Genomic DNA, 12,089 nt, shown 5'->3' with positions numbered 1-12,089 from the left:
GATTAAGAGCACATACTGTAGTTCATCAAAGCTTGCTGTGTATTTGACCATGTAGCAGCAGAACGGTCAAAGTGCCCATGATGACTTCTGTCCATCACCGAAAGTGCCTAAAATGGGCATGTTAGCATCAGAACTGAACCATTAAACAATGGAAGAAGCTGGCCTGTGGACAGCCGGGTGCAGGTACATAACTAACCTTGAGAAGAGATGGCAGCAGGATGTACTATGGAAACAAAGCAGGTTAGTGGAGTCAGTGTGATGCCCAGGGGGATTTTTCTGCTGAGTAAACCTTGCATCCTGGCATTAATGTGAATGTTACTTTGATATGTACCCCCTACCTAGAGATTATTGCAGACTACATACTCCCTTTCAAGGCAACAGTATTCCCTGATGGCAGTGGCCTCTTTCAGCAGGATAATATACACCACCATACTGCAAACATTGTTCAAGAATGGTTTGAGGAGGGCGGCACGGTGGCACAGTGGGTAGCGCTGCTGTCTCGCAGTTAGGAGACCTGGGTTCGCTTCCCAGCGTGGAGTTTGCATGTTCTCCCCATGTCTGTGTGAGTTTCCTTCGGGTACACCGGTTACCTTCCACAGTCCAAAGACATGCAGGTTAGGTTGATTGGCAATTCTAAATTGTCCTTAGTGTGTGTGTGCCCTGCGGTGGGCTGGTGCCCTGCCCGGGGTTTATTTCCTGCCTTGTGCCCCCGTGACCCTGTAGTTAGGATATAGGGGGTTAGATAATGGATGGATGGTTTGAGGAACAAGATATATTATTCAGAGTCTTGATTTGGCCTCCAAATTAGCCAGATCACAATCACGATATTAGGTAGGTGGTTTTAATGTTGTGGCTGATTGGTATATTATATTATATTATTGGATCTTCAAATGTTACCTAAAGGTCAGTGGATCGAGCAGTTCTGATGGTCATGTGTACGCAGTCAAATTCTTCTTTGCATTTCCAACCAACATAAAACATGTCACCACTCTTTGGGACCATGACAAACATGAATGCATTAAAATAAAGAACTTCATTATATTTAATACAAATCCTGTCCTTCAGCATTAAGTCCATTGCACATAGAAAACCAAATTGGGTAAAGTATGTCTTCACACCTCAAAGTGCTTTTGTATAACCCTTTAACAATTTTACCATTCTATAAGAACATTTCAAATATATTTTATATTTGATAGGACTTCGACCACTGCAAGAAGATGACCTTACCGTATTTCTAAATGAAGACATAAATCAATTTCACCACTATCCATTATTAGTCAGATTTGCGTTTACCCAAACAACACAATACTCAATACAATAATCCACACTAACAACAGTAGCCCATCTTACCATAGACCACAACAGTGGCTGATGCACTCCTCCGCTTGGCCACAATGTTGCTGGCTAGGCAGGTGTAATTACCAGAATCTGACAAGCGGGCCTGCTTAATGATGAGATTATGATTGGCTCGAGTGTCAATGTTATCATCGTTGAGGGCAGTCACAGGTTCTTCATTTTTCAACCATTCAACCTGAAAAGACGAAAGTAGCATGGAGGTGAAAACAGGAGCTTAGTTACGATTGGGGGAACCAGTTTGTACTCACAGCAGGATGTGTGAGTTGCAGTACAAAACAGAGTGAAAATGTGTAACTAAATATAGATGAGAAACAAACTCCAAAGGTCAAATAAAAATAAAAAAACAGCTCAAATAGGACTGAAAAGTTGAAAAGTTCAGCCAAACAGTGACAATACTGGTAGTGATGATTCTCTGTGTTTACTTATAAGGAATTGTTTGCTTGCTCACACACAAAGGCAGCTGAAAGTCTCCCAGCAGAAACGTCTCTCAGCTCTGGGAAGGAGAGTGGACAACCTGAAGGAAGCCCACATTTGGTTAGTCTAAACTCCACACAGGTAAGAATACAACTGGGATGGGAACTCAGTCTTTTGGGTATTTGAGGTAGTAACACTAAGAATGGTGCCACTGTGCTACAACACCTCATTTCATAATCTCACACTGTCAATAATACAATCTTTAAAGAAAATTGGTAGGACCAGGGCCAGAAATGTAAGAAGAAAAGCATTCATTTTCAATTAGTTATTTTGAGCCAATTTAGTAGCCTGTATAAAATCTTCCTTTATTTTTTATTTAAAATGTTCAGCTTTGACTTTATATTTTATTGTGCTGGTAGGAGGCAGTAGGATGTGATGGGTAAGAGGTTGGACTGGACTGTAAGTCATGATGTTCAATGCCCTCCTTCAATGACTTGCTTTGATTCATTCAACCTGCTAGTGGTCCCACTGTTGGAAAAGCATCTGGGGATGCACTATTTAACAGAATGTGTATTTGTGTGGTTTGTATGTTGGGCAGCAAGATGCCATAGTGATAAGTACTAATGCCCCTGTGGCCTGCAGAGGGCGCTCCTGCTGCCCAAACCCGACACAGTCAGATGCAGGATGCAAGTTCATCACACAAACTTTTTATTTTTTCCTGTGAGAAATACCTTCCCTGTAAATACACTTCTGTTCTCTTTCTTCTCTCTTCCTCTCTCAGTCCGCCTCCACTCCTCCTGGCAAGCTTTGTCCTCCACCTCCCGACTCTGGCAACTGAAGTAGTGGTGACTGGCTCCTTTTATAGGCCAATGACATTCTCCCAGCAGCACTTATTGCTGTGGTGAAAGGGCTACCACACAGGGCTCAACAGTACCCGCAGCATCCCCCTGGTGACACCCATGAAACCCAACAAGGCTGAACCAAACTTCAACTCCCTGTGGGAGTCCGAGGCACCTCTGCAACCCAGGGAGGCTGGCACCTATTACTCTGGAGGGACATAATGCTCTGAATATGTTTTTTCACCAGTCCTTCCACTATGGAGGCATTCCTGCCGGATAAGGACCCCAACTGTCCACCACACCCCCTACGATGATGCATTCTAGATTTGAACATTACATTGTTTATTATCTATGATGAGTTTTCATGTTCTCCCAATATCTGCATGGCACACCCCCCTGCATCCCAAAGATAAGTATGTTAGGTTAATTAAGGAAATTAAAAATGGTGGTGTATGAGCGTGTATATATATGTGGAGTGGCAGACCATCCAAACACCATGTGAGGATTAGTTTTATGTCCCTGTGATCCTGAGTTGTGTAAAGTTAGTTTCGGGAAATTGACTTTATTGTTTACTAAAGGTTCCCTTTGTGACAGATGTCCATGGACCTTGCCCCACCGGGATGACGGACATATGGAAATACCGGAAGAAAGGTAGAGTTTTCCCCTAGGCCACAAGGGGGCAGCGCCCCTGGGTTGTATGGGGGCCACTGAGATGGGGGATCCAACCCTATTCTCCACTGTGGCCACCCCCAGGGGGCGCCTGGATAGCTCCTGGACTTGAATATGCAGCACTTCCACCACACTTGGGAGTGCTGCCGGATGTTAATCAGGGGCCACCTGCGACACATCCAGGGACTGATTAAAGGGGGCCGCCTGACTCCAATCAGGGAGCCGGAGCCGGGTGGGAGAAGGACGGAGCTTGCCAGTGAGGAGTTGAGGGTGGTCAAAGAAGCAGAGAGGAGTCCTAAGAGACTGTGTTTAGGTGATTGTGCACTGCATGTTGTCTTGGGGGGGTGTGGGTTGTAATAAACGTGTGTTATTAGAGACTTTCTGTGTCAGCCTGTCGGTGTCCGGGTCCAACATGTCCACACCTTATAAACACAATTGTTATTGTTAATAATAACATGAAATATCCCTTGGATAAAGACTTTTAATTTTCCACTTATTTCATGATTGAGAGTCAATCACTAATCCATCAGTCTTCGTTGAGATCTATAATTCTACTTGATAAACAGTACAAAAAAAGCAAATCAAAATGAACAAGACAAGTAGTAGAATGGCGCACTAGGAATTATTACTGTAAGATCTGCTGCATGTCATTTGAGACTAAAGACTGAGAACATGAAGGAAAATACCAAAATGCCCTGGCAGAACACACTTTGGGCACAGCTGAATGACAGTCCCTGTGGTAAGTGAGATCCTGCCAGCAGACAAGGGGTTAAACAGACAGTCGTCTGGACTGATGGGCTGGCAGGACACTTGATTCAAGACGATCATTTGCAGATGTGCTGGCAGCTCAATTAAGCTTCGCTGTTCACGAGAATCAAACCTGCTTTGCATCACAATGGCTGCATCAAAGAAGCAAATGAAGAGAATGTCTGCAGCATGGAGAGCGGGACTGAAATGAATTATTCTAATAAAAAAAAAAGCGCAGGAAAAAGGAAGCAAAGTTTCTTTAATTGGCAAATTTGTACCCATTACAAAGCACCATTTGCACGACCTAAAGACACAGTTTTAACAAATGGTTGTGCTGCTGGGAGGAGGGTGGCGGTCACTATGCGGATCTGCTCATTCACCCCTTACATGCTCCAAATGACCTTATTATTCCCCCATCTATCTTTGAACGATCTGTTCATTACACTTTTACGGCCTGCTTGGCTCAAGATTGGCACACATCTTTTATTTATTCCAGACTGGCAGTTTGCTCTGGAGCACATCTGTCCAGCATAGACCGAACAGGCTGCTGCCTGAGGGAGAGATCAATCAAACATCTTACGACGTATTGGGCATTTTGTTGAGTGGACATCAGCAATACAGAGAGGGAACTCAGGTCTTTGTGAGCCAAGGTGCAGGTCAGTTTCAGACCCCCATATGCCCAGCACAAAACATTAGTTATCAGCCCTGGCCAAGGCTTTGACAGTAATTCAACCTCATCAATCAGTTTGCCCTCAGGGTCTCCAGCATGCCAAGACCATGCTCATCAAAAATATTGCAAGGCTGCCAAGTAGATAGAGGTCGTTCATTTAGTTGTGAGGCGAAAACAAACAGCGCTCACTGAGATGTCAGCCTGTGACCCCGAGGCCATTCATGCTGAATGACAGGTGTGCAAGAAGCAGAGACAGAAAAAGTGAGATAGAAGGAAAGAGAGAGAGAGAAGGATGGAGAGACCTATTAGGAGGCAGAAAAAAAAAACAGCACAGGAGAGATTAATATGGACAGGACTGTCAGATAGGTATTTGAGGGGCAATTTAGGAAAGAGAGTAAGATGTAACGAGAAAAGCACAGAGGTGAGCTAGAATTATCATCTTATTTATTTACTGTACTCCATCCAGTCATTCATGTCCTAAGTTGGGAACTGTGGACAAACACTAAGGCAAATAGCTCTCCAGATGGGGTGCAAGTCCTACCCATATTTACTATCTATCTATCTATCTATCTATCTATCTATCTATCTATCTATCTATCATTTGTAGGAGGAGAACAGGCATCCCGATTAGGGAGGAGCATGGATTATTACCTGGACAGGAGGCCTGAGATGAGCGATGGATGGATTGGCCACCTGGGTATACAGATAACTCTGTGCCTAGCTAGTATAAAATAATGGATGGACCAGTGGAAGCCAGAACTTGCAAATGGTTCCATCCCCCATGCACTAGATGGTAGTGGTCCTCATTTGAGAACCCAGTTGGGACACATGTAGGGTTGCTAGAGAAATGGAAGTGCAGTCCTGTAGGGGTCCATTGGGATCAAAAGAGGACGCTCTCGGGGGAGGACCACCTTACTTTGTCTATGGCCTGAAAAAGCTTCCTAGAGGAGACAGAATGGCACCGGATGCTTTCCCTGGTCCAGCATAAAAGGCAGCTCACTGCCACACATGGATGAGACAGAGTCAGAGGAAACGTGGATGAAGCCTGCGAGGACGAGTGGTGGAGACAGTAACAAAAAGAGAAAGAAGAAAACTGGGCTTAATTGTTCCAAGACTCGTGCGGCCACGGTGGGAAACACTTAGGGAAGAGTATCCCACAAACAAAAGACTCTTAGCCCTTTTAAATTGTGTCTGTGCCTGTTTGTGTTGGGTTTTAGGGGAGCTGGAGCATCCCCTACTGTCCACACTATCTATCTATCTATCTATCTTAAAGATGTTCTCCTTATGAATTTCACAATAGTGTAGTTCTGTTTTCCCTGGTCACCATGGTAGGAATGCTGGTCTCATCAAGGTGTGCACAAGTATGCATGTGTTCAACACAGCCCTTGCCCAGCCAACCAGAAATGTTAGTGTTGGTGTAACCAGATCATTGAATCTCATTACCTTGAGCCATCCAAATACCTTTTGCTTTAGATGCAAGTCGTTCGCCCTTTCCAGTTGAAGATCAGTACAATGTGTCAATGATTTTTTACTTATCAGCAGTATGAAACTGAAAGCTGTTTAGATTTGGCATGGTGCCCCTCTCAGACCAATACCCATTTAGTTTTAGAGGACTCCTTGTTCCAACACTGAATCACACTTGGACCAGTTCACAGATCTTTCATCAATTTTGTTTTACCAGAATCTTATTCCACCTTCACTTTTCATGTTCGTTTTGGGGATGACCCAGAGATGGGTGCATTTAACATTAATTAAAAGCACACAACAATAGGCGCAATAATAGATCAATAGGAAGCACAATTTTATAAAAGGTGAATTAAAAGAAAATGCCTAGGAGGAGGAGGATTAAATGAAAATCTGCTGATATTTCAGCCCCCCTGTATCTAGAATAGAACAGAAAATCTAGAATAGAATGGAAAATCTGGATTCAGTTTAAGACAAGGCTTTGCACACCGTAAATGGAGAGACTGCACACACAAATGGCAGCATAAGGTGAGCAACTATGGGAGAAAACCACACTACTGAATCTTACCTCAGCCATGGGAACTCCTTCTGGAGGCCGGCAGTGCAACACAATCATCCCCTCAATAGGTACCTCTCGGCCCTGTGGGTCTTGCTCAAAGTTTTTCCGTAAATCTGCAAAGAAGGAAGAAAAAACTATTGTTTGTATCATTTGCTAGTTGGACTCTTTTTTATCAACTAGGCTAATTTACTCAGGGTTTCCTGTACATAAGGCTTTGACTCAGTTCTTGCAGACTTAGAAAGGGCCAGCCATTGGCCTGACTTTTTTTTATACAGGTAATTTTACACACTTGAATTTAACATCATGAGGTTCATCGTCTGTATGTGGAAAAGTGGGAACTTACACGCAATGCGAACTGTGGCTTTGCGGCTCTTGGAGGTTCCAAGGTGGCTCCATGCCACACACTGGCACCAGTAGTCTTCTGGGCCATGGAAATCTTCCACCTGTTGCCTGGACACATTAATCATTACCTCTCGGATCTTCAGTCCTGAAATGAAAAGAAGTTTTGTTATAATACCATTGTCCCAGCATGGTTGGAACTGTTATCCACCTAATGTGTCAAGCATTATATATGCAGCTTATATAAATCAATCATTGTGATCACAATAGAAGATGAAACATTGTATTATTAGAGTGAAATGTAAATACGCACAATATATAAAATTAATAATCGGAACATTATAAGGGGTGAGTGAAATATCACAGATGTAGATGCCACATGGGTGGTACGGGGACCCTGGCCAGAAGAGGGGATGATTCATTAACCAGACGGGAGGCTCCTAGTAGGAAGACAGGCATCCCGGCCTGGGAGGAGAAGGGGTTCAGACCCGGAAGGAAGGACCAGAAGGAAGGGATGGACGGACAGCCCACTGAAGATGGAAGTTGTCGCTGGGGGCTTTATACTCCCCTAAGATGCTAGATGGCAGCAGCCATCCATGAAAGTCAGCAGGGAATGCTGAGAGATGTAGTCCAGCAATACAGCCCATGGGTGCCGCAAAGGGGCACTATAGGGAGCAATTACCCTGGGATCACACTCTCTTATCTGGGTGAGTCGGAGCTGGGAGGACATGGAGCAACACTGAACTGAAGGAGAGCAGTGTGGTGGTAAATGGAGAGGTATTGTGGAGAGAGAAAACTTGTGTATTTGTGTTTGAGTGACTTTCTTGAAGAACTGGTTAATAAACCTTTCATTATTTGAACCTGGGACTTTGTGTGATCATGTTTAGGTGTTTGGGATTTGCTGACGCCCCTGGTTTCCATCACACAGGTTAAGTGTGCAAATGCTTCAACAAAGAAAATGAGAAAAGGAAGGTTTTTAGACCTTAGACTCCTAATGAGCAATGGGACCGAGGTAGGCTCCAAAACCATCATAGGCAGAGAATGCATAAAGTTCAATGAGCATTCACCATGATGATTACTGGCATATTTTGAAGGTTAGCAATAAATGATTTATGCATTTCATGCATTCATATGTGATAAAGAGCATGAAGGATCTTCAAATTGTTATGTTTTGCCTTAGTTTTAATATTTTCTATTTGTTTTTTTATTATAGTAATTCTCTAGTGTGTCCTCTTGTTTCTTGTCTGAATTAGTCAATGACCCTCAGATGCTGTCATTAGGTTTTATGGCAGTGCACAGGAGCTATTTAAAACACCTGCCACCACTGCCTAGCTGCAGTGGCATTAACCACGGGTTGTGTCCTTCTGGTTGTGTCCTTTTGGTCTCTTTCATCATCTCTTCTGGTTTAGTTAGATGTCTTATAACCTTCTTCCTTTAGAACCACAATTTCTTGTTATGCCATCTTTGTATTTTGGCTTTTTTTTTTAATAGTTGATTTGTAGTACTCTCTTGCTTTTGTAAATTTAGTTTTTTTTTTGTTTTATACTTTTGTATGTTGTAATTTTGTTTATTTATTTCTTTATTTTTTGCTTTTTTCATGAATTTTTGCTTTCCTTAGTGTAATTTAATTAATGAAGTCTTTGCGATGAATTTTCTTTCCTTTAAGCAATATTCTGGGCAAGAAATACCAACAGCTTTGTTCTTAATTTCATCACGGCAAGGGCAGCACTGTGTCAGGACTCAATGGGTGTCCTGCTCCAGCCACTTCTTTATCCTGCAATTTGACCCTAGCCTTGCCCATTGGCATCAGTTGCTATGAAACATTATTCAGTATTCAGGTAACAGTTCCATGATGGGCATGGCATTGCATTTCCAGTCTTTTGTCAAGTGTCTTGGAAGATATGGTGATTTGTATTGGATTTTTTAATTGAAATTAGTCTTTTGTAACACTTTTGTTAGATGGTTGATTAGTGCTTGCCCTTCTACTTAATTTGTGACCATATCTGTGGATAATTTTTGTGTTCATTAACACTGTTTTATGTTTTTGTTGTTTATGATACTTTTTTTAGGCTGCATGCTAACCTGAACTTGCACTACAACCACAAGCACCTTGATTTACATTCTTTGTAAGTAAAAGTGCTATAGAAATAAATTGCATTGTTGATTGTTCATTATGTAATGTTTCTGAATGAATTTTTTAGTCTGTTTCAGGCTTGATTTTTACATATTTGTGGAGAGTATAGTGAAATTCATGTTTCATAGTAAATCAGCATTCAGCATGCCACCATTCCCTTGTGCCATGTGTAAAAACCCGACACAGATTCACACTGGAGACACATATAAAATAAAAATATCTTATTTTTCTTCACCTGTGGGTCACGTCTTCCCCGTAATCCCCACAGGCACATCACAGTCCAAGTGTGCAAGCACCAGGAAACACACCACACACCTTCTTCTCCTTTCTCTTTGACCACCACTTCTCTAAGCTTTGTCCCTCTCCTCCTGACTCTGGCCATCGAGTGGTGGCTGCTGGCCCCTTTTATAGTTCACCTGAAAGTGCTCCAGATACTTGATTGCTGAGTTCCGGCTGCATTTCAGGGTGTGGTGAAAACACTGCCCACAAGGGCTCAGGAGTTCCAGCTGCAGCCCCCCCTGGTAGCGCCTGCGGGACCCAACAGGGCTGCCTCCAACTCCAATTCCCAAGGAGCCCTGCGGAAAACCGAGGCACCGCTCCAACCCAGGGGGGGCGGCCATGTAGCGTCCAGGGGGAGGTATTGCATCGTCCATGGCTGCTTCCCCTGAGCATATAACGTCATGGACCCTGGCCGTACACCACACATGATAGATAAGAATGTACTAAACTTGTTTACCTTAAATACAAAGATCACTTGATTTGTATAGTCCTTAACACTGTTTTTAAGCATTACTACACAATACGTTAATTTAACAGTTAAAATGTATATATGGCAACTTTTTATACTACACTATACACTATAGTACTTTATACCGTACTATATACTCCTTTAAGAGACACTTTAACACTATCAGAGTTAATTTACACTAACAGTTTTGCTGTGTGTGAGAAGTTTATTACTCTCTTTAATATTTTTGTCCCTAAAATATATGATAACATTTCAAAACCCACTTAGTCCAATTCAGAGTTGAAGCCTCTCCTGGTAGTTTTAGGCACAAAGCAGGAAGCAGCAGGGCCATCTTAAAAGCATTATAGGCCCCTAGGCAAAGCAGTGCACTGGGGCCCCTACCTACACAACCACTCACAGGAATAGAAATGTAAATGGTTGATAAAACTAAACATATATTTATTGTATTGGTACTTTCAACAAAATCAGCGTTTAAACATTGAAAAACATGCTGTACAGCAAAGATTAATCAACACAAATGTTTGAACAATATAACAGCAGCTTAGAAAAACACAAAAATTTCAATATATAAATGATACTCATTTAATAAGTATAGACGAAAATGGCACAATATGAAATTACTATCAATTACTTATTATTATTCAAGTGTTCAGCACAAACATTTGCAAAATTTCTTTGCAGAGAATTGAGTTGAAGTGACATTAACTTTTACGCTTTTACATTATTTAGTGCGTGAGATCTGTAAACATACACACACGTCAGATTGCAGAGGTAACCGTGAGAGGCAAATGCCAATGTCCACTTGTAACACAATATCAAATATTTGTAGTTTATTATAGTATAGTAATTTATTTATTGACAGCAAGTCACAACATACATACATAGATTAGCATGGGGCCCCTATGTTTGTGGGACCCCCAGGCAACTGACAAGCATGCCTATGCATTAAAATGGCTCTGGGAAGCAGTTTAGGACAGGGGGGCATGGGGTATCAATATTAACTACTGTGTTACTCTGCCACCCTATCTCAAACATAGTATCCTGAAAATTTTCAGACCCCCCGATCAATTCTCCAATCCCACTATAGCACAAATCCGTCACTGAAATCCTGTTCCTGTGATATTCCAATTTCAAAGACTGCAAGTCTGATTTATGACGTTCTTAATCATATCACCTAATATTTTGCAACATGTTGTAATCCAGACTTCCTCTCAAAATTTGTTGAGACATCCATGCTCATTAACAAGACACCTAAGCAGTAGGAACTAAAATGGAGCCGGGCTGAGGGAGTACCAATGAAATAGTAGTGTCCATTTTCCTGAGAAACAGATATGCATCTTTATTATGGTATCTGTGGATTTTTTGAGTACTCTCTTTCATTCCTGTTAACTTGACTGAGGTAAAACAGTCATGGGAATTGAACAAACACCCTTTTTTTGGTAGTGTCTAGGTCTTGTGGGACCTTTTCAAGTAGCTTGTTGCACGCTGCCGTTCCTCATGGTTTCTGTGGCGTTGTGTATTCTGTGATTCAACTATGTATCTTTCCATCTACTGTATTCACCATTGGACATACTACTCCATAACTCAAAGACACAAGGGCCAGATGCTTTATAGCAGGGGTGCATCCAGTAAGAGTAACTCAAAGGGGATAAGAAGCACATGTGGTCAGGTCTTTGAGAGTGCTGGGTGTTTCTCATCTAACTGATCCTGCAAAGTGATTATTGCTGTGCATTAAATTCATTAAGCGAAACTCTTAATAATCTGTGTCCTTAAAATAGATCAAGGAGGAGAATGACCGTCTATAAGCATTTAGCAAAGGCAGCAGAAGGTGATCATTACTCATCGGACTTCATTTATTAAGGATGCTGCTAATGATGGTCTTTGTTTCAGCACAAGCTATTCTTCATGATGCAGGACAGATGGCCAGATGTGCCCCACAGATGTCTAAAACATTCAAATGGCAACCTTGATAAGAATCACTTTGGCCAAACTTCACATTGCACAGTCTCTCCTTGCAACAGAAGTCACCATCAGTGAGCAAGCAGGTGAAGACTCCTGGGTTGTGCACAGCAGGCAAATTGTCATGAATCGAGCAGAAGGTAAGGAGATGAACTCTGGCACATTGACAGCTTCTATTAATAGGTGATTAG

The 12,089-nt window shown here is 42.2% G+C and overlaps 1 protein-coding gene across 1 annotated transcript in view; it reads right to left on the bottom strand.

Annotated features, from left to right (window-relative positions):
- unc5db (unc-5 netrin receptor Db) overlaps positions 1 to 12,089 on the bottom strand; it is a 756,179-nt gene that overhangs the window by 247,506 nt on the left and 496,584 nt on the right. The window contains exons 3-5 of the mRNA XM_039769246.1: positions 7,062 to 7,205; positions 6,728 to 6,831; positions 1,351 to 1,531 (exon numbers count right to left, since the gene is read on the bottom strand). Of these exons, the coding sequence (XP_039625180.1) occupies positions 1,351 to 1,531; positions 6,728 to 6,831; positions 7,062 to 7,205 (429 nt within the window). The remainder of the gene's footprint in view (positions 1 to 1,350; positions 1,532 to 6,727; positions 6,832 to 7,061; positions 7,206 to 12,089) is intronic.

This window comes from Polypterus senegalus, chromosome 11 (genome assembly GCF_016835505.1).
Source record: "Polypterus senegalus isolate Bchr_013 chromosome 11, ASM1683550v1, whole genome shotgun sequence".
Taxonomy (NCBI): domain Eukaryota; kingdom Metazoa; phylum Chordata; class Cladistia; order Polypteriformes; family Polypteridae; genus Polypterus; species Polypterus senegalus.
The sequence above is the reverse complement of the archived record's forward strand: the minus strand, read 5'-3'. Positions and strand labels throughout refer to the sequence as shown.